Source organism: Peromyscus maniculatus, chromosome 4, assembly GCF_049852395.1.
Source record: "Peromyscus maniculatus bairdii isolate BWxNUB_F1_BW_parent chromosome 4, HU_Pman_BW_mat_3.1, whole genome shotgun sequence".
Taxonomy (NCBI): domain Eukaryota; kingdom Metazoa; phylum Chordata; class Mammalia; order Rodentia; family Cricetidae; genus Peromyscus; species Peromyscus maniculatus.
Window position 1 is genome coordinate 47,342,534 of NC_134855.1, and position 23,860 is coordinate 47,366,393.

Below are 23,860 nucleotides of genomic sequence, written 5' to 3' on the forward strand. Positions count from 1 at the left end.
TTTTATAGAGATGAGTAGCTTTATTATCAGAAATTCCATTATATTTGTAGCTCATACTTGCTACAATAAATTTTATCAATCATAAAAATAAACTTTTTTTACCATGTAAAACCTAGCCTCCTCTTCGACTTCTGAAAATCATTATACTTTGATCGTTGAGATTTATAAAAGGGGAGCTGGACGCCAGTGGCATCATTTGTCTGATAGCTTGGTCGTATGCCACCCCTGCCTTCGAAGGGTGGTCCACGCCCGCCTCCCACTCCTTCCTCTACAGCTCTCACCAGAGGGTAAGTGTATTTCTTTGTTGATTCAGATTCAGATTCAATTACTTCTCTGGCATACTTCTGAAATTCTTTCTCCTTCTCAGCTGCAAGGGCTTCAGTCAGTCTCCAGTAATCTAATTCTTCTTCTTTTGATTGTTGTGCATTAAATTTATTTAGGGCCTATTGGGAAGAAAAATTTTAATATTGGTCAAAGCATTAGTTTTCCAAATATCTATATAATTTTAGGATGTAGTTGTAATTTTATAAACTCAGTGTTTTATAAATATGCTGTAACTCACCAATTCTTCTATACTAGGAATATGCTCAAAGTGGATCAAACATTTAAACTCATAGCTTTATGGGATACAGAGTCAAACAACATAACAAAATCATTTCAAGCATAAAATTTAGATAAAAATCAGGCAGCTAAATTTACAATTATCTGTAGCATGAATCTTAAATGTTCTTATTAACAAAAACAAACTTGAGGCCAATTTTGGGGTGAATGCTGGAAGATCAGAGAGAGAGAACAGGCCACAGCTTCCTCACCATACCAGTTCCTCAGCTTATCCTGTTTCCTCAGACTGGAAGCCTCTGAGTCCTCATATCTGAATGGATCTCAGCTGAACTGCTGCTAGAAGCCTAAAAGCTTAACCAGCCAAATGCTTCTAGTTTCTGGTCCTCACGCCTTATATACCTTTCTGCTTTCTACCACCACTCCCTAGATTAAAGGCATGAGTCACCACACCTGGCTGTTTCCAATGTGGCCTTGAACTCACAGAGATCCAGAGGGATTTCTGCCTCTGGAATGCTAGGATTAAAGGCATGTGCTACCACTGCCTATCCTCGATGTTTAATATTGTGGCTATCCTCTTCTCTGACCCCAGATAAGTTGATTAGCATGCACAATATTTTGGGGAACATAATACCACCACAATTATCTTTCAATAATTTACATACGTGATCTTCAGTAGGTTAAAAGGCATAAAAATAATTATTGTTCCTGTCACTCAACATAAACCTAAGTCAGCAGAGAATCCCTAAGTTATATGCAACCAATTACATTCTGTTTCCCTGGAATGTGAAGCTAGAAGAATGAGTGACATTAATCTATGAAAATTTATTCAGAACTGAGGAAATAAATGCTATAGGCAATCTCCCAAATACTTTACTTTAGAAAGTCTTTGTCTTATAATGTCTTATAATGTTACATTAATTTCTATTGGAAGAGATGTTTTTAATGGCTTTTCTGTGAAGTTTTGATTGACAGATTTCACTTTATATTTGTAACATTTCAAGAAATGCTTAATTTCTAAATATAAGTTGTTTTTTCCATGTGTTTATATATTTAATACCATTAAAATATCTTGACAATCTATAACTTCAACATCTAATCATTTCTATTAATTGAAATTATGAGGAAAAGGCAACTATCTCAATTTGAAATATTAAACATTTTATTACTGAGTTCGACAAGTAAGGATTATATTCTGTTGAAGTGATGATAAAAAGAGTCTTTAAAAAATTAGTATTCGGGCTGGAGAGATGGCTCAGAGGTTAAGAGCACTGACTGCTCTTCCAGAGGACCTGGGTTCAATCCCCACCACCCACATGGCAGCTCACAACTGTCTGTAACTCCAGTTCCATGGTTTCTGACACCTTCATACAGACGCACATACAGGCAAAACACCAATGAACATAAAATAAAAATAAACTTAAAAAAAATAGTATTCAATAAGACTAAAGTCAGAAGTTAAACAGTCTCACTAAAGGTAATAAGCTAATATGAGATATCTTTGTTCAGTAATAGTTTCCAGACAGACACTGAGGAACCTGGAAGAATGACATGAAACTTAAGAAGAAAATGACAACAGTAAAGGGGACTGGCTGCAATGGCTCATGTGATAAGTGCTGCGAATGTGATGTGCACTAAACATAAGTACAAATGGAATTTAAGCTGAGCATGGTGGTGTCCATAGCCTGTGGCCCAAGGTATGGGAGAGAATAAGGTAAAGGCTACCCTAAGCAATATAGGGGACTGCATGTAAAAAAAGAAATTAAAAAAGTAGTAGTGCTTGGAATAGTAGACACTGAGTTATAATACATTGGAGAGGCTGAAGAGGTGGCTTGGCAGTTAAGAGCACTGGCTGCTCTTCCAGAGGACTAAGGTTCAGTTACAAGCACCCACATCATGGGTGTAATTGTCTTTAACTCCAGCTGCAGGTGATTCAGCTCCCTCTTCTGGCCTCCATAGGCACTAGGCATGTGCAAAGTGCACACACACACACATACACACACACACACACACACACACACACACATATGCATGTAGAGGTATATATGTATATATGTGTGTGATGTGTGTGTGTATATATACATATGTGATGTGTGTGTGTGTGTAGGCCCTCACACATTAACAAAATATTAGCAACTGAATCCAGCACATATATACATTTTAAAAAATGAATCATGACCAAGTAGGGTTAATCATAGGAATACACTGTTGTGGAATACTCTTTTTGTACACTGTGAATGAAGATGTGTCTTTGCCAAGGCACCTTCTCATTGGTTTAACAAGGAGTTCAATAGCCAATAGCTAGGCAGGAGGTATAGGTGGGACTTCCAAGAACAAGGAGGACTCTGGGAAGAAGAGAAGCAGAGAAACAGCCAGACTCAGAACTAGTTGGACACACAGAATGGGACAGAGGTATAAGCCACGTGGTAGAACATAGATTAATAAAAATATGGGTTAATTCAAGTTATAAGAGATAGTTAGAAATGAGCCTAAGCTATAGGCCCAGCTTTCATAATTAATAAGAAGTCTCCGAGTCATTATTTGGGAGCTGGCTGGTGGGATACAGAAAGACTCACTACACTGTTTCAATGTTTAAACTTGTCTAAGGGCTGGAACGTGGCTCAGCGGATAAAGCTCTTGCCCCGCAAGCTTGAGGACCAGAGTTTGGATTCCTAGAACCCACATAAAAGCAAGGCAGGCATGGAGACAACTGTAATTTCCACAGAGGCCGAGATGGGATCTATGGGGCTAACTGGCAGGCTGGGCTAGCTGGAATCTGTGAACTCCAGGTCAGACAGAGAACCTGCCTCAAAAAAGAAAGCCATTGAGAAAGACACCTAACGTCAACTTTGGGCCTAAACACACACACACACACACACACACACACACACACACACACACACACACACTTTTTTTAAATCTGGGTGGACCTGTAGGCCTAGCTATTCAGGTATTTAAAAAGAAGGACTGTTTGGACCCAGGAGTTAAAGATCAGGTTGGACAACATAGTGAGAGTCCCATCAGAAATAATAATACTAATGAAACCTGCTTGCCATATTAGTAGAATAAAAGAAAAACAAGATATAATTACCTCAATATATGCAGAAAAAACATTTAACACAATTCAACAATCATGTTAAAAATTTCAACAAATTAGGAATACAGAGATAGCTGATAAGATGTATCTACAGGAAAAACTCCAGGACGCAGCATGCCTGTCTTAATCACTTTTCTATTGCCAGAAAGTAACACCATGGCCAGGCATCTCACAGATTAAAAGGCTCATTGGGGACTTACACCATCATGCCTGAGAGCATGGCAGCAGCAGGCAGAAATGGTGCTTTTTCTTAAAAGCCCTCTTCCACTGGCACACCTCCTTCAACAAGGCCACACTAACTAGGCCTTCTTGAAGAGTTCCACCAACTGGGAACAAAGTGTTCAAACCCATTGGAGCTTAGGGGGCCATTCTCACTCAGACCACCACAGTGTGTGCCTGGGAAAAGAACTATTTTCTACTTTAGATTGAGAGCCGGAGAACGATGCTACTTATACATGTAATCAACACTGTGCTGTCTTTAGCCACTGGGATAAAACAAGAGAGAGAGAACTAGCATACAGACTGGAAAAGGAATTAAAAGTGTCTTTAGTCACAGATGACATGAGCACATAGGTAAGAAGTTAAAGTTACCGAAAAGCTAGTAGGCTGCAGGACACAAATCAATACATAGAATCAAATCTGCCTCTCTGTATTGCAAACAAGTGATATGAATATGGAATATAAACTAATTTCTGTGACAGTCATTTAAAAGGGACAGCAGGCATGGCAACTCAGAGCTGTAAATGCCAGCACTTGGGAGGAGGAAGCACAAGGTTCACAAGTTTGATATCAACCTTAGTTACATAGTGAGAGCCTGTATCAAACAAATAGATAAAATTAATGAAAAATTTAAAATAAATCTACATCCCAAACTACAAACACTATGGTGAAATTGTGAAGAACTTAATATGCAATTCTTATAAATTTGAAGATTTGATATTATAGTATTCACCTAAATATTTTCCTCAATTCACCCCAAATTATATTTAAATAGTTAGTGAAAACTTAAAAAAAAAAAACACACAGCAGATGAGGGAGTTTGCATGCATATATGTGGGCAGGTGTGTTTGTGTGTGCAGGTACACGTGCATGTGCGTGTCTGTAGATGGGGACCACAGGACAATCTTTTTTTTATTTTTATTGTTTTGGATGTCATTTCTTAAGAGCCATCTGCCTTGTTTTATGTATTGGGGTTTCCCATTGCCATGGAACTCAGCAAGTAGGGGATCCCCAAGGATCTGTCTATATACAAGCTCATGTGAGGCCCTGCCTTCAGTTTCCAGAAACACTGAGAAGAAAAAACTATAACATGTAAATACCTCTGTTTTTTTTTTTTATCTCCAGTACTATACAGAGAAAAAAAATGTTAGCAGGGTACATTTTGTGTTAAGTACATTTTAACACAATTTTTAAAAGCTTAAAAAAATTCAGCAGTAGGCGTTGGGGAAAAGGCTCAGTCAGGAAAGTGCTCAAGTCCATGGACCTGAACTCCGATCCCAAGGCCCCATGAAAAGCTAAGTGAGGGCTGTGAGTCTGTAAGCACATTGTTGAGGAGGCAGAGAGTCCCAGGTGCTCACTGGCCAGCCAGTCTAGCCAAACCAGTGAGTTCTGGGTTCAATGTGAGAACCTGTCTCAAAATAAAAGATGGAGGGGCCAGAGAGATGGCTCAGCGGGTAAGAACACTGGCTGCTCTTCCAGAGCTCCTGGGTTTGATTCTAGCACCCTCACTGTGCAGCTCACAATCACCTGTTACTCCAAATCCAGGATATCTGACACCTTGTTCTGGCCTCCATAGGCACCCTCATACATGTGATACATACAACACACAGACACACACACTAAAATTAAAATTTGAAAAGTAAGGTGACGAACAATCCAGGGAGATGCCCACGGTTATCCTCTGGTTGCCACATGTGTGTACACATATTCTCACGCACATGTGCACATACACCACACACCCCTCAGCAGTGAGAGAAAACCAAGATTAGAGAGACAGAGCTTAGGCACTCAAGTGCTTTCTGGGAAAACATGAAGACTGAATTGGATCCTAGAACTCATGTAAAAAGCTGGGCAAGATGGTGTACCTTTAAATCCTAAATGTGCGACAGTAAAGTGAGGCAGATCCCTGGGACTTGTCAGACAGGTCCCAGTGAGAGACCCTGTGTCAAACAATGTGAAGGGCTCTGGAGGTGCAAAACCCAAGGCTGGCCTCTGGTCCTCACATGCATACACATGCTCATCTACACACACACACACACACACACACACACACACACACACACACACACACACCCCTCTACATATACACAAAGAAAACAAATCAAAATAATGAACAGGTTTGAAGAGACACTTTGCAAAGGAAGTCGTATAAATGTCTAACAAGGCTATGAAAAGGAGCGCACTGAAGAGTTAGGTTTCGCCACTCCATCAGAATGGCCAGCATGCCAAGATGCCAATGCCACGGCTCGGGAAGGATGCAGAAAGACTTGCACTTACACCTGTTGCTGGTAGGAATGGGAAAGAGGACTACATATTTGGAAAAGATTCTACACAGACTTGACTAGACATCAGATTCTCTACTCATCATTTAAATCTCTAACATTCCCTTGTCTCAAAATCGAAGCCCACAAAATCCTAATCAACGTGGCCTCTGGAACATTGTTGTAAAGATGAGGAAATAATGTTTGGCAATCTAGAGGTAGACTTTGGAATGTGCCATAAGAACGTCAAGGTGGGAGAAAAATGTAACAGAGAGGATGAGCATTAGGGCCTATCCCATGAACCTGCATTTCTTTAGTATTCAATAAACATAACAGGCACTAAAGAAGGATATAAAATGTGTACAAAACAAACAAACAAACCTAGAATGAGACCCGTGGGGAGTGGATGAAGTCCTGAGTGAATATTTATTGCTGACATGAGCACAAAAATGCCAAGGACGCCAATGCCTCATGAAGGAGGCAAACCTTCCCCTGGTCCAAGTGTGGATGTTGACAGCATGTGCAGAAAACATCCACCACAGCTTCCTCCTCCTGGATGTTTACAGCTTGAAACCGGTTCCCTACAGAGACCCCCCACCGAGATGAACTAAACCTGACTCTCTATTTGGCTGTATATAATAGCCCCGCCTCCTGGTTCGGCTGTATATAACAGCCCCGCCTCCTCACTTCAGAGGTATATTTCTAAACTTGCTGAGTTTCCAGGCTGCAATTGCGTGTGTGTCTTCATCAGAGTGCAGGACCACCCGATCCTTGCTATTCTCTATGTATATCTGTTTCTCCATTCCTATTGCCCCAGTTAGGTCAACCCATAAACCATCACAGAAGAGGACCAAAGAGCAGAGATTCTAAAACTAATTTCACATTTTTAATATATTTTTATCGTGACTCCATAATGATCCTTTGTTCCTTTCCAATAAAAGGAAACCACTTAAGAGAAAGAAAACCAAAACAAAATCTCTACTACATATTTACTTTTAAAATCCCTGTAAAAATGGGAACAGTTACCATTTGCTGAACGTGAGCATCTTGAATTTCTCGTTTCTCTTTGCTGGCTTTGAGCTTTTTCTCCTTTTCAAGCTCCTGGAAAATCTTATCTGCCTTCAAGACAGCTATCAACTGTTCTTTAGAATCTATTTTTCTTTGTTTTTCTTCTTCCTCTTTATTTTTCATCTAGATGTTTAATGACAAAGGAAAACATTAAATCAGTTTTAGCCAACAGTTCTCATGAAAAAGAAATGGAGTCAGAATGCTTCAAGCAAAGAGCCAGGAACCATGTGAGGACAGGAAACTACATGCATGTGGCTGGGTTACTTTTATTTATTCTCTTGACTATGGAAGAGACATACTTAATGAAAACATACGGAGAGTAACATAGAGCAATCTCTTTGTTAAAAACGACAACACTCACAGTTGTGTATGGTAGTACATGCCTGTAATCCCAGCAGGAAGGACACTGAGGCAGGAAGATGAGAAGATCAAGAGGAGCCTGGGCTACACAGTGACCCTCTGTGGAAGGAGGCTAGACCAAGCAGGAGCAGGAAGAAGAAAATACAGGAACAGAAAAGCAAGACCTCAAGGTACAGAAATACTGCTATGTTAACAATTAACTGCTAAAATGTTTGAGCCATGTAATTTGGATGTTAGGGTAGACATATAGGGAATAAGAAAGGGATCTGTTTTCTAGGATTAAGAAATACAGAAATGCAATCAGGTAATTTATGTGACTTCTCTTGAAACATTTAAATATAAAGAGCAATCCCTTCCTTTAAGATAGTTCTGAAGAAGAACTTGTTGCTTTGCCTCCATAAATAGCTTGTGAGAGGGTGGTGGTGGCCGGAGAGATGGCTCAGCAGTTAAGAGCAGTGGCTGCTCTTCCAGAGGAGCGGGTTTGGTTCTCAGCACCCACATGGTAGCTCATAACCATCTGTAACTTCAGTTCCAGTGGATCCAATGCCCTATTCTGGCTTTCATGGGCACTCAGGCACACATGTTGCATAGGTAAAAAATTCATACATGTAAACTAATAAAATAAATATAACTAAATAAATACCTTTAAAAAACACTTTGTACATAATTGATGGTCTTACTATCTTTGTTATAAAATTAAACACTGATTTTTCTGCAACCAGAGCACACTGGACAACTAGGGCTCCAGTGTCTGCAGACCAGAGAGCACCCTGTAACTAATGGTCTAAGAGGTCAATGCAGGGACCGAGTTTCAGCTCCAATATGCCCAGGGTCCCTTGAGAGACTGGAGCCTTGGTTCTCTGGGTCTCTGAGGTCATTATGGTCACAGAATTCTGATTTTCGAGGTTCCACTGGTCACTGCAGGATTTGGAGTCTTTGTTGCTGTGGTCCCAGAGTTACTTTGGGCCTGTGGCTATAACCACCAAGGTGGCTTAGTGTGGGGCCCTGCCCTTGAGACCGTTGTCAATTAGCCGAGACAGGAAGGGTCCAGGAAAGGTCGCTTCATCAACTCATTGATATTCAACACCGAGTTTCACAGTCCCCCTAGCTGATCTCTATGAGATGCAAGTCACAGAAAACAGACTATCCTAATAGGCTCAGAAGAGAAGGAAATCAAAACAAGTCCATGTCAACAGACGTGTAAACATGAGAAAGAACACAAAAAACGACACAACTACCATCCATGCCCCATTACCCACCGACTGATGTCCTATAAGGGAACCAAAAATTACTGTTCAAAAGAATTAATAAAAAGTTAAATAAAAAGTTGTATGAATTAAGGAAATCTATCCAAGACCTTGACAAGACCATCTGTAAAGTCAACATAACAGTAAATTAGAGGCAAAAGTTCAAAATGTAGAAAAAAAATTGTCAAGGAGATTAAAACATTAAAAAAACAATTAACAAATACTTAGGATGAAGGATGGTCAATTAAATAAAAACAACAAGAGAAACCATCATTAACAGACAAGACATGCACATGCAAAAAAACTAATTTCAGGGTTGGAGGACAAAGGTGAGACAACAATCCAAACAAAAATTTATTCAGGAAAACAATGAGCACAAACTATTTCCAAGATGTCTGGGATACATTCAAGAGGTCATACCTGAGAATTCACGGAATAGAAGAAGGAGCAGAGGAAAAAATCAAATGGAATAGACAGACGATTTAATGAAAGAACAGCAGAAAACTTGCCTATTTTACAGAAAGGAGACATCCAAACAGAAGGCAGATGGACCTCCACTTAGACATGACCAGAGAAAAAACTCCTCAACACGTTATAGTCAAGAAGTCAAAAACACAAAGTAAAGGCATACTCCTAAGGCAGCATGAGAAGAACATCAATCACACAAAGGCAGAAATATCTCCAGACTCTTCATCAGCAACGACAAGAGCCAGACAGAGGTATTTGAAGACAAATAGAAATGAAGGCAGCTCACGACAAGCAAGCCACACTGCAGAGAATACCTCACAGGACAAAGACGAGAGAGCCTGACCCAGATAAACCTGACCACGATACACCATGGGAAAGAATCAGCATGTCCAATACCGCAACTCAGCAAACCCTCAGAATTAACACAGGAGAAAGAAAGACACCAACACAACAATCCAGCAGAATAGAACACCATATAGCAGATTTACACAAAATAACAAGCCCTTTCTATGATAAATCCTTAAGTGTAAATGGCCTCAACTCATCACTAAAAATATTCAGATTAATGGACTGGATAAAAAAGCAAGAATGAGGGGCTGGAGAGATGGCTCAGTGGTTAAGAGCACACTGGCTGTTCTTTCAGAGGACATGAGTTCAATTCCCAGTACCCACATGGTGGCTCACAACCATCTGTAGTGAGATGTGGCACCCTCTTCTGGCATGCAGGCAAACATGCAAGTAGATCGCTGTATACATAATAAATAAATAAATAAATAAATAAATAAATAAATAAATAAATAAATAAATAAATATTTAAACAAACAAACAAAAAACCAAGAATGAACTATATGTTGTCTCCAAGCTAGAAAAAATGCAGTGAAGCTTAATATCAAAGATGGAAAACAAATCACCAAGCAAACAAAATGTAAACAAGCAGGCATAGCCATCCTTATATCAGACCAGGTAAGCTTTAAACCAAAACTAGTTAGAAGAGCTAAAACAGGATACTCCATAAAAGGAACAATTCATCAAGAAGAGGTAACAATTGTAAACTTTTGTGCATCAAATATTGGAACCCCTAATCTCATATATCAAGCTTTAAAACATAAAAGACCACATAGGTCTTGACACAATAGTAGTGGGGATTTCAATAATCCACTCTCATACTTAGATAGTTCTCCCAAACTTAAAACATATAAAGATGCTTCAAAGGTAAAATATACTATGGATGAACTAGATTTAATAGATAGATATATACAGAATATTCCATCTAACAGAAAGGAATACACATTTTTTTCAGCAGACACGGGACCTTCACCCAAATCAACCACATCAGAGGACATAAGCCAAGTCTCAACATAAGCAAAAATTCTGAGACAATTCCTTGTATCTTAACATACCATAATGTGATAAAACTAGAACTAAACAATAAGAGAAACTATGGAAACTACAAAAACTTTGGTCATCTAAGAAGTCAGAGAGGAGAATTTAAATTTCTAGAGATAAATTATAATGATAAACACATCCTATCAGAATCTCTTGGAGTGGAGACAGCAAAGGAGTCATAAGAAGAACATTTATAACAACAAGTGCTTATATGTTGAAAAATCTGTGAGCTATCAAATAAATAACTTAATGATGCACCTCATGTTCTTAAAAAAAGACAAATAAGTAGCCAGCCTCAAACACAGTAGATGGCAAGAATTAATAAATATTAGTAAATAAACTAATGAAATACAAATTTTTCTAATTTACTTATTTATTTATTTATTAGATTTATTTATTTATTATGTATACAGAAGAGGGCGCCAGATCTCATTACAGATGGTTGTGAGCCACCATGTGGTTGCTGGGAATTGAACTCAGGACCTCTGGAAGAGCAGTCAGTGCTCTTAACCTCTGAGCCATCTCTCCAGCCCCTAATTTATTTATTTTTATTTTATGTGCATTAGTGTTTTTGCCATGGGTGTCAGCCCCCCTGGAACTGGGATTATAGACAGTTGTGAGTTGCCATATGGGTGCTAGGAATTGAACCCGGATCCTCTGGAAGAGCAGTCAGTGCTGTTAACCACTGAGCCATCTCTCCAGCTCCTTGAAATATAGATTTAGTAAATAATACACAAAGGCAATCAAACAGTTGGTTCCTTGAAAAAGTTATAGAAACTGACAAACGTTTAACTAATCTGACAAAAAGAAAGAAGGAAAAGATGAAAACTGATAAAACTAGAGATCAACGGGTGTCATTACAAACTGATTTCAATGAAATACAGAACATCATTAGAAATGAATATGAGCCAGGCAGTGGTGACACATGCCTTAAAACCGAGCACTCAGGAGGCAGAGGCAGGTGGATCTCTGCAAGTTTGAGGCCAGCCTGGGCTACAGAGCAAGTTCCAGGACAGGCTCCACAGAGAAACCCGTCTAAAAAAAAACAACAAAAAAAACAAAAAGAAAGAAAGAAAAAGAGAGGAGGGGTGAGGGAGGGAGAAAGGGAAGGAGGAAAATAGGAAGAAGGAAGGAAGGAAGGAAGGAAGGAAGGAAGGAAGGAAGGAAGGAAGGTGAAAATTTATACTCTGAAAAGCTGGATAATCCAGAAATTGTAAATGTATATCATATACCAAAATTAAATCCTGAAGATATAACTTAAATAGACCAATTACAACAATGAGATTGAAGCTGTTATTAAAAGCTCTCCCTCAAAGAAAAGTCGACAGATGGATTCACTGCTGATTCTATCAGACTTTCAATGATGATCTCAGACCAATTCTTGTTTCATAAAATAGAAAGTGAAAGCACACTATCGAATTCATTCTGTGAAGCCAATGTTGTTCTGATTCTGAAACAAGGTAAAGATACTATAAAAGAGAGAGAGAGAACTAAAGACCAATTTCTTTGATGAATATAGATGCAAAAATTCTCAACAAAATACTTACAAACAAAATTCAGAAACACATTAAGAAGATTATATACTAATAACCAAATGGGTTTCATCCCAGAAATGCAAGGTTGGTTCAACATATGTAAATCAATAAATATAGTATACCATGTAAATAAACTTAAGAACAGAAACTACATAGTTGTTTCAATTGATGCTGAAAAGGCATTTGAAAAATTCCAGCATGCCTTCATGACAAAAGTCCTGGAGACTTTAGGAATAGAAGGAACATACCTCAAAATAATAAAGGCTATATACAACAAACCTATAGCCAACATACTAAATGGAGACAAACTGAAAGCATTTCCTCTAAAATCAGGAACGAGACATTCTCCCCTCTCTTACTTCTTATAGTGCTTGGAATCTTAGCTGTAGCAATTAGACAAGACAAAAGCATAAGGGAATAAAAATAGAAAGGAAGACGTCAAACTATCCCTATTAGCAGATGACATGATTATTTAAAAGATCCTATTGTGTCTATTAGAAAATGTTTGAACCTAGTAAACAGTAAAGTTGCAGAGTACAAAATCAATGTAAAGAAAACAATAGCCTTCATATTGTACTCTCAGAGAAAGAAACTGGGAACTATATTCCATTCAAAATAACCCTAAAAATAGGTATTAAGGAATATATCTAGCTAAAGAAGTGATAGACCTCTACAACAAACGTTTCATGATATTGAAAAAGGAAATCACAGAAGATACTAGACAATGGAAAGGCATTCTATTATGCTCTTGGATTGATAGAATAAATACTGTGAAAAAAGCTATACTGCAAAAATAAACTTAAAGATTTAACATGACATCTATCAAAATTCTAATGTCATATTTCATAGGTTTAAAAAAATCAAAATAAGCATTTTTTTTCATATGGAACCACAAAAGCTAAGGAAGAGATAAAGCGATTATAAGGAATAAGAACCCTGCTGGAGATGGTCCAACAGCTGACTTCCAATTACACTAGAGAGCTATAGTGACCAAGCCTGGTGGTGGCACAAAAGACACGGAGATCAAAGGGAGGGAAGAGAGGAACTGGAAATGGAGTGGCAGAGCTGTGCCCACTTAGTTTTTGACAAAGGAGGCAATAACACACATTGGAAAAACGCAGCCTAGTCAGCCAATGGTGCTGGCAAAACCAGATTTCTACCTACAGAAGAGGAAAGAGACTCTTATCTTTCACTTTGTATAAAAATGTACTCAAAATGGGGCTAGATGGCTCAAAGGTTAAGAGCACTGACTGCTCTTCCAGAGGTCCTGAGTTCAATTCCCAGCAACCACATGGTAGCTCACAACCATCTGTAATGAGATCTGGCACCCTCCTCTGTATACATTAAAAAAAAAAATCTACTCAAAATGGATCAAAGACCTTAATTTAGAGCCCCAAACACTGAACGTTCCAGAAGAAAACAGAGGGAATACTCTTCAATATACTGGGATAGATAGGCAGACATTTTTGACTAGAACAATAACAGCACAGGAACCAAGCCCAGTATCCACAGATGGGGCTCCCTGAAAATAAAAAGAGTTGTGTAGCAAAAGGAAACCATCAGGAGAGATCACAGACAGACTCCAGATGGGAGAAAATCATCACTAGCCAACTTCAGACAAAGGGCTGACATCCAGAGTTTACAAATGGCGGAAATTAAACACTAGGGAAACACAACTGCCAATCAACAAAAGCAAACGACCTGAACAGATCCTATACATAAACATGTGAATGGTGGGGCTGGAGAGACGGCTCAGCCGTTAAAGGCTAGGCTCACAACCAAAAATATAAAAATGTGAATGGTGGCCGGGCGGTGGTGGCACACGCCTTTAATCTCAGCGCTTGGGAGGCAGAGCCAGGTGGATCTCTGAGTTCAAGGCCAGCCTGGGCTACAGAGTGAGTTCTAGGAAAGGCGCAAAGCTACACAGAGAAACCCTGTCTTGAAAACAAACAAACAAACAAACAAACAAAACGTGAATGGCCATTACTGTTTGAAAAGGTGTACAATATCGATAGCTATCAGGGAAATGCAAATTAAAATGACTTCAAGATACTATCTCACCCCAGTCAGAATGGCTATCATCAACAAATCTGACAACAAATGTTGGAGAAGATGTGGATAGAACGGAACCCTTATTTATTGTTGGTGAGGGTGCAAATTAATACAGCCACTGTGAGAATCTGTTTGGAAAAATTCTCAAAAAATTTAGAAACAGAACTACAATTTTCCCCAGCAATTTCACTTTTGGGCAAATATCCAGAGAACTCCACACCATACCACAGAAATACCAAACCCCCATGTTTATAGCTGCTTTATTCACTGTAACAAAAAAATAGGAATCAACCTAGTTTTCCATCAACAGATGAATGGATAATGAAAATACGTTGTATATATTCTAAAGAAAACTGTAACCTGAATATTTGAAAGAAATTGGATGGTCCTAGAGTGTATACTTGAGGTAAGAACACACAATCGCAGAAGAAAAAAACCTTCATGTTCTCCCTTATATACAAACCTAGCCTATAATATATGTACATGTGTAAATAAATGTACATGTGTGCGATGTAGGAAAGAGAACAAGAAAAGCTAATCATTAGGAGATGAGGAAGGACTGGGTGTGGGTAATGAGGAGAAGTCACGAAAGGCTCCAATTGTTCATTTAGTTCTAACTCTGTCATGGAGTTTTCGCCCGTGGTGGAGGATAAGAGCGTACAAATAAACTCAACAGTCAAAGTGTCAAGTCCAATGTGAAGCTGCACGTCTTCTCCTAAGGGCCATCCTAACTGTAGAGATGTTCATCAGGATGTATGGACTTTGCATCGAGTTCATTTCAGTGTAGGATTTTTCTATTTGCAAGGGTTTTTTATAATATAATTTATATAATAGAGTTTATAAATAAAAAAGTGTTTGTTTCAAGAATGTAGGAAGACAATTTGCACACTGCTTTTTCAAATCTGTTAGTTTTGAGAGAGAGGCAAGAGGTAGCCGCCACAGCAGGGTAGTCTCAACTCTACGCCCTGGAACTGAAGGGTTTACCACAGAGGCTCTATAGTCTGCGATTGCTTTCAGCTGGGCTTGAGTTTTCTCATGTTTGTCTTTTTCTCTTCTCTCCAGTTCAGCCTCGGCTTCAGCAATGTCTCTAGCAATAATCAAATCTTCAGTGTCAAGTTTCTCTTTCATTAGTTCACTTAGGAAGTTATTTATTCTTTCTCTCCGTTCTTCCATTAGCCTATAACAGAACAACCACATTTGCCAAATCATCCTGACCAGCTCTGTAATGGAGTTAAAATACTTTCATTAGGGAAGTGGAGGCATTTTATAGTCATCTACAAAACAAAGAAGTTGTCTGTGGTCATATATATATGTGTATGTGTGTGTGTGTGTGTGTGTGTGTGTGTGTGTGTGTGTGTGTATACACACATATATTATATATATGATTATATCAAATGGAAACTAATTTGTCATATATTTTAGAAATTTTAATACTTGAGCTAAATAAGAAAATTAATCTTACAACTACAAAGTAGCATATATTCTAAACTTTTCCAAGTGATCAATATGTACAATATAATCACATATGTATGTACATGTATACGTGTGTAAAAGCAAGACATTAAGATTCTCTATAACACAGGAAAATATTTTTCTTGTGTGTATGTGTGTGGTGTATGCATGCGTGTGGTCATGAGTGTATGAGTGTAGGGGTGGGTGCAAGTGGAGACCAGAGGATGATATTGCAATGTCTTCCTCTACAGCTCTCAGCATTTTTATTTTTACTTTTTTAAAGATTTGTTTATTTTATGTGTCTGAGTGCTCTATCTACACGTACACCTTTATGCCAGAGGAGGGCATCAGATCCCAGTGGAGAAGGTGTGAGCCACCGTGTGGGTGCTGGGAACTGAACCTCTGGAAGAGCAGCCAGTGCTGTAACGATTGAGCCGTCTCTCCGGGCCCAGCATTTTTATTTCTTGAGACAGGGTTTCTCTGTGTAGCCTTGGCTGTCCTGGAACTGCTGTGTACACCAGGCTGACCTCAAACTCACAGAGATTTTCCCACCTCTGTTTCCCAAGTGCGGGGACTGCAGCCGTACATCACCATGCCCACTTGTTGTTGTTGTTTGTTTTTGTTTTCTGAGACAGATCTCTTCTTTGAATCTAATGCTCACCATCTTGGCTAGGCAGCTGGCTAGTGATCCTTCAGGGCCCACTTATTTCCACCTCTGCAGTACTGGGGTTAGTTACCCTATCATGTGCAGTTTTTATATGTACATCAAGGATCTGCTTGTGCAGCCCAGAACATATTCTAGAATACTTTGTTGGACCATTCTGCTTGCCCTAACACTGAGATTTATACTATAAACACCCTTTCTTTAAATAAAACCTTGGAAATAACTATATGTTACCAAAATACTAAATAATTCATACTACCACAACATCCCATCCAGAACCAAATCATAGACGTGTTGATTTCATCTGTTTGTATGTCCCTGTCCTACACATTGTGAAGTTTCTGAGGTCAGGGGCTGGATGAATTCTTTCTGGTCCAGGGCCAAGTATGTGTCTGGGACATCATACACAACAAGCACATTTTATTAAAAGAATGAGGGAAGGAGACTAAACAGAAATATTTTAATTAGTTATGACAAGTTCACTAATTTATTGAGTGAGTTGATGAAGTTTTGTATGAGAAATTGTGAAAAAGATACTGTGAACAGGCAAAGAAAGTAGAGTCTAAAGTGGAAAAGAGACATTTATGCAAACACATAGGGCAGATGGTGGTATAGGCCATGCGAATGAGAGAGAGCCATGCAGAAGACCTGGTGGAAAAGGTGACGACGGTTCAGTTAACATTTCAAAACACTGTTCTAAGCACATTTACAGACGGAACAGTTTACTATTTACAGACACTACTCTAGGTACTGAGGACTTCACAATGAAAACGGCAAAGATCTCTACCCTTGTATAAGTCTCCTCAGTGCTATAACAAAGTGCCTAATTTAGGAAACTTAAAAGGAGGTATTAGATATTTCAGCTCATGTTTTCAGGTGGTAGTTCATCCTGGAGGGAATAAAATGGCAGAACAGGACAGAAAAATGGTAGACAGGAAGAAGTATAAAGAGCAAGCAGCAGTGTGTGTGGAGACAGCTCATCAGTTGAGAGCACTTTTGCTTTTCCAGAGGGCCCAGGTTGGACTCCCAGCATCCATATGGAGGCTCACGACCACCCCTGACTCCAGTTCCAGGGGAGCCAACACCCTTTTCTGACCTCTGCCAGCACCAAGCACATATGTGGTAAACAGACATGTATGCAGGCAAAACACTCACACGTAAAATAAAACGAATAAACCAAAATTTAAAAATTAAAAAACAGAAAAAGAAAAGGTTACCAAAAGATATAGCCCCAGGGCATGTCTGCAGTAACATACTTCTTTCAATTACGCTCCACCTTCTTCACCACATCTCAACAATGGCATCAGTTTCCTGACGGACACACTCCCCTCCTGGTATACCACTTTGCTGTAGATCCAAAAGCAACAAGACCAACTGCCTATGAACTAAAGCCTCCAAATCTGTGAGCCAAAATAAAACTTTCCTCTTTTGGCTGAAGAATCAGGTGGTCTTACAATATTGGAAATAACAAAGTGTGTAATTTTCCTTTATTTTTCACTTTTTATTTTGTGGTTTTATTCTAGAAGATACAATTTTTAATTTGGGTGATCTTGAAAATCCTCAATAGGAATGTGATACTTAGTAAAGATCTAAGAGTTCTGGGCTATGGTGTCACAGGCCTTTAATCTCAGCACTTGTTAGGTAGAGGCAGGTGGATCTCTGTGAGTTCAAGGCCAGCCTGGTCTACAGAGTGAGTTCCAGGACAGTCAGGGCTATCTTGAAAAATCAAAAAACAAACAAACAAACAAAAACAATAAAAAAGAAAGATAGACATATATAGACAGACCCAGGACACTGGTGAGGCTCACATTTGGGCATATCTGTTATGGCATTTCCAGAGGGGATTAATTAAGAGGGGAAGCCCATCCTGATTCTGGACAGCACCATCCCATGGGTTGGGGTCTTGGATTAAGGAAAGAGAAAATGAACTGAGCCGAAGTACCAGCATTCATTTCTCCCTGCTTTCTGGTCCACATAGAGCTGAACAAACAGCCTCAGGCTTCTGCCTCCACAGTCACAAGTAGCTCTGGCCACCATGACTTTCTGCTGTTTATACTCTACATTGTGAGCCAACATGAACTCTTCCTCCATTCAGCTGTCTCTTTGCAGATGTTCATCGACAGCAATAAGAAAAGGCAATGATTAGACCGATGTCTACTAGGCTCCTCAGCTCAGCATTCTTTCTCCTAGAGGAGACCAGTGTTTTCAACAATCTACCACAGAGAGTTCTGGAACATTCCATGGGTTCACCTTAACTCTCATGCCCCAAACTAAAACTCTCATGTCACCAAATGTCCCAGTCATCCCTGAGACTTCATTTTCCAAAGAAAACCAATCTCAGGTATCACTTTAGCAATTATGTTATGTAAGACTCCTACCTGTGGAGCTGGACAAACAGCTCAGCACTTTAGAACACTTATTGTTCTTGCACAGGACCTGGGTTCCATTTCAAGCACCCTCATGATGGCTCACCACAATCCACAACCTCAGTTCCAAGGAAGCAACAGACACACATCCACGTGTGTGGGCAAAACGTTCATAGTCATAAGGTAAGAAATCCAAAAAGTATTTTTAAATCCTACCTGTGTGTTTCAGCTTCCTTGTCTTTCCTCATTTGTATAAGACGTTTTTTGGCTTTGATAAACTTTCTGATCTTTTCATCTTCCTCCTCTTGCTGCTGCTGTTCTACAGCTCGGATGATATTTTTGTCATGCATATGGTCCTTAAGGAAAGAAGTATGGTTTGTCACAAAAATGCCTTCCAACATATCTACCAAGAACCAAATGGTTATGGTTTCTCACATAATTATTTTTCTTCTGAAAATTTATCCCAAAATAATCAGAAGCCTGAATAAATGTTTATGTCCACATACTTTATATCAAGTTTATTTACATTAATAACACAAAAATATTGGAAACAATCTATAAGTATTCTAGAATGCAGAGATGGTTGAGTAAATTGTAATATCAGTGGCATGAAAGTTTAGAACATAGCTTAACAAATCACTGACATCCCAAACACCCTTCCTTAGGAAGATGCTCAAGGATATTCTTCAGCAAGATGGAAAGTGAACCAGAAACAGGGAGACATCAGAGTCAGAATGGCAAGGGAAGCCCCAGGACGACAGCCAGGCAGCAGGCAGGCCTAGGGAACAGGCAGTCCTAAAGGAGAGGGCATGGAGGAGGCTCTAAGAAAAACAACATAGGTAAGTGCTCATTGTTCAGTTGAATACTGAAAATTAGCATCAATATTCACTGGGCAAAATTCATTGAATATATGGAAAAATCCTAAGTTATCAAAATGAAATTTTAAAAAGATCAAAAATGTAGTCACTAAACAAATGAAAATCAAGGTAGAAGTAAGGATTTGTAACAGTGGGCACAGTGATGCACACCTGTGATCTGTGTGATAGAGGGAGGGCTAAGCAGGAGAGTTATAGATTTGAGGCCAATGAGGGTTGCCTAGGGAGACCTTGTCTTCAAATGAAAAAGAACATTCACAGAATGTAAGAACTGGAGCCACCATGGTGTACAGCTTGGATCTGCAGAGGCAAATATTTACACAATCCTGATAACGACTTAAGTGTGCTGACTCTTGAGTAGGAGCTGAGAAATGCATTACAAAGGATGAGAGCCAAATCCTCCACAACCAGGACAAAGAGGCAGACAATGGCTGACACTAATAAATCAGATTGATACCATTTGGAGCCTAATATAAAAACTAAATACAGGGGTTAGCAAGACGGCTCAAGGAGGCAGGCTGCCTGAGCCTCACGGTCCTGAGTGCTGGGGTCTCGTGATAGAAGGAGAGAACTGACTCCCCAAAGTTGCCCTCTGTGCTCTGCACATGCCCATACAGACAAACACACATACAGTAAATGTAATACAAATAACAAAGTAAAATAGTACATAACACCTGTTAGCAGCAGAAGAAAACGTTAAATAAACCTGGTAACATTGGACTCCAGGTGTTTTAATGTTTTGACTTTGTACGTGTATTACTTAAAAATTAAAAGAAACCTTGGGGCTGGAGATGGCTCAGTGGTTAAAAGCACTGGCTGCTCTTACAGAGGACCCACATGGTGCGTGGCTCACGACCACCTGTACCTCCTGTTCCAGTGGATCCAACACCGTCTTCTGGCCTCTGCAGACACAACACAGATGTGGTGCACAGACACACAAGCAGGCAAAACACCCACACACATAAGTTAAAAATAAGATTTTTTAAATGTTAAAAAATAATATTTTAAAAACCATGAAATCAAATAAATTACATCCATAAGACATCACATCATTCATAAATCACCCCCATTCATTCCTCACAGCTTTTAAGAAAATTAATTTTAAATAGAAAACGTATTCTTTTTCTCTCCTGCATGGAATTCCATCTGCACAAAACCACACTGAACAGGATCACTCCAAGGAGGGGTTCACAGGAACACAGCTTGCTGGATACTTGTTTCCTCCCCTGGCGTTTGTCAGGCATCTGACTGTGTAACCGCTCCACTGAGGCATTTTCAACTTACCAAGAACAGTTTCCTGCTTTCATCGATCTCCTTCTGTTTCTTGCTTAGTCTTTTTTTCATTTCTATTTCATACAGCAAATTCTGACGCTTTATCTCCTCGGCATCTTTTTCTTCATTTATTTTCCTTTTTTCTTCTTCCTTCTCACGTTCCTTTATTCTAAAGCAAAAACGTAAGTGTAAGTGAGAGCAAAGCAGACATATTTTAGAGAGAAGCAGCAGGTTCTAACCTGGGGTGATAGGGTATCGAGTTTTCTTCTGGAAAAAAAGACAGGAAACGGCAGTGACGAAGACAACCGGGACAACCCAGGACCGCCAGATTGCCTGGCTCCAAACCCACTCTGCAAGAAGCCTGACAGCAGACTCAAGTGCTCCTTGTCTTTAGACAGGGAGTCAGCTGAGTAAGGAATGGGAAAGCTCGTGGGCTCCAGTGCAGAAGCCTCTTGAGAGGTCGGTGTGATAGAAAGAGCAATAGAGTGTACCCAACCTGCGCTCAGGCTGCTATCCCTCCCCTAGCTCCTTGCTGGCTGGCTACTAATGCCTTCTGAGTGGTAAGCTCCAAATGCGCACTGACTTGCAGGGCTCCTGCGTGAGTTCTTCAGGGATATCTGAAGGTCGGCCTAACAGCACAGCCCTGATCTGGAAGGTCTCGCTCCAGCACCACCTCTTCAATTCACTTCCCAACCCATCACCAGCAAACCAGGCGCTCCCATCAGCGCAGTACAGAGCAGAGTCTGGATCCCTGGGCTCCCTCAGTGGGCAGGCACCCCTGAGCACAGAGACAGCTCACGTCCCACAGATCTACTCACTCATTGAAAGCCCATGCATTAGTGTGACAAGTGGTTTTCATTCTAACCAGGTGGCTCAGGGTAAGGCAGCAATCTAAACAGACCGCTGAAGAATAAGGCCCTTCCTTCATATGCGCGCCATCAAGCAAAAGACTCCTGGAGTCTTTTTGCAACAAGAGAGGAAAACTCCCTTCTGCTAGGTCACAAGGCACAACAGAGGGAAGCAGACCAAGAAATTCCACACAGACACAAAAGAAAGCAGCGTGGCAGTCAGAGCCTTCTCTTCAGGAGGAACTAAAGAAACTAAGGATTGTGCTGGCCCTTGCCACACCAGGTTAATGATGGCCCTAAAAAATTAAGTTTTCAAAACTGTACTGGCTGATTTTGTAATATTTTTATGTTTACTAATCACATTGAAGAGGCAGATTCACAAGTCTACAACAAAGATCTAAAGAATATTAGAAAAAATATCCAATTTTGCAAAAAAAAATGTTTAAAATTTTTTAAAGTTTAGGGTAAAACAACAAAACACAAAAAGTTGCAGCTTTAGGACTGGAGAGATGGGCTCATTGGTCAAGAGCTCGGCCTGTGTCGGGAACACAACCCCATGTAATTCCACATAACTATGGCTTCTGATGCCCTCTTCTGGCCTTTGTAGGAACATACTGTGTGGCTTATACACACAAACACACATACATATAAATAAATACAGTGGTGTTTTGTGTTTGTTTGTTTTTTTTTTTAATCTGATCAAGTTAAGAGTTGAGATTTACCATCACCAATACCAAAAGAAATCTTATGATGTAGTCAGTTCTGGTTGATTAGTAAAAGCTGCCCAGGGTATTGGGATGAAGAGGACCAAGACTCAGCAGGAGGGAGGTGATGTGGAAGACTGAAGTCTGCTCTAAACCTGAGAGCTGAAAATAAGATATGAATGTTTCTATTTCTTTGTTGAACCAGAGGATGTGAAATTTCTATCAACATTCTAAATTTGCATTAAGTCAAATTACCCAAATAAGCTAAAAATCTTTACCCACAGGTAATTAAAAGTTTAATCATAAATAATGTCAGTCAATGACAACTTCTCTCCTTTCACTGGTCCAGCAGATGTTTCCCTCACAGTCACATAACTGCTTTTTGCCCCAAGAATGAATCATGCAGTGGATGCACAGACATGTTTGACTTCCAGATGGGCTCGTGCACGCTAAAGCAGCTCTGCCACCATGCAGAGGCCACCGTGACGGCTGAGACGGCCCAACAGCATTAAAGAAGGTTCACATTCTCACTGTCCCAAACTGTGCTGATTGAGATCTAGCATCTCCCAAGCTTACCAAGGCTTTGAATAGTCCTATAAAAGCAGGAGGGAGGCCAGCCCTGGTGACACAAGCCTTTAACTCAGCAGTCCCAGAGGCAGAGGCAGAGGCAGAGGTAGGCAGATCTCTGTGAGTTAAAGGTGAGCATGGTCTACAGAGCAAGTCCAGGTCAGCCAGGGCTACACAGTGAGACCTTGTCTCAAAAATAGATAATAAATAAATAAATTTTTATTACAACAGGAAAGTTTGGTTCTTACAGGGCAATTGAGTAGCATCAGTGCCTGGCTAATTCCAGAGGCATTTTGCATTCACTATATGTAAAGCCAAAGCCAAATCTTCCTCTTCTAAACAGATCCTTGTGGTTTCATTCTGATGAACAGGGCACCGTCTTTCCCGTTGTCTCTGCTGGAGGTCTGAGGACTGTCCTTAGTTCCTCTGTAATCCTTAGCCCCTCATTCAATTATCCAACACCTGTTCATATTAAAGTTCTCATACAACGATGAAAGAGCCATCAGGAAACTTAGGTTAGAGTTAGGGACTACAGGTAAAAACTGTGATGTGTCTGTCACAAAGAAAGTAAGAGATGCTGGGTGGCGGCGGCACACACCTTTAATCCCAGCACTCAGGAGGCAGAAGCAGGTGTCTAAGTTCAAGGCCAGCCTGGTTTACAGAGCAAGTTACAGGACAGCCAGGACTACACAGAGAAACCCTGTCTCTGAAAAAATAAGTAAAGAAGAAAGAAAAAGAATAAGAAAAAGAATAACAACTGAGTCACACAGACCTCTCTGGACTGAGCTGTACTCCAAGAGATGGAAGACATCTCTGAGCTGGTAAGAAGACCACAGATAAAGAACAGGGGAGTAAATTTCA

General features: G+C 39.9%; 1 protein-coding gene and 1 long non-coding RNA gene across 5 annotated transcripts in view; one reads left to right on the forward strand and one right to left on the reverse strand.

The window, feature by feature from the left end:
• Cfap210 (cilia and flagella associated protein 210) overlaps positions 1–23,860 on the reverse strand; it is a 32,535-nt gene continuing 8,675 nt past the window's right edge. For 2 of the 4 annotated variants that reach the window (XM_006972394.4, XM_076569608.1), the window contains exons 5-9: positions 20,893–21,049; positions 18,950–19,089; positions 15,236–15,428; positions 7,162–7,326; positions 1–443 (exon numbers count right to left, since the gene is read on the reverse strand). In XM_006972394.4, the coding sequence (XP_006972456.1) occupies positions 99–443; positions 7,162–7,326; positions 15,236–15,428; positions 18,950–19,089; positions 20,893–21,049 (1,000 nt within the window). In that variant the 3' untranslated portion in view covers positions 1–98. The remainder of the gene's footprint in view (positions 444–7,161; positions 7,327–15,235; positions 15,429–18,949; positions 19,090–20,892; positions 21,050–23,860) is intronic. The other 2 variants (XR_013050502.1, XM_076569609.1) reach the window with 2 other exon arrangements.
• LOC121828673 (uncharacterized) lies at positions 18,345–20,663 on the forward strand. Its single transcript, XR_006071148.2, has 3 exons — positions 18,345–18,708; positions 18,801–18,916; positions 19,399–20,663. It is a non-coding gene; the product is annotated as an uncharacterized LOC121828673 (long non-coding RNA).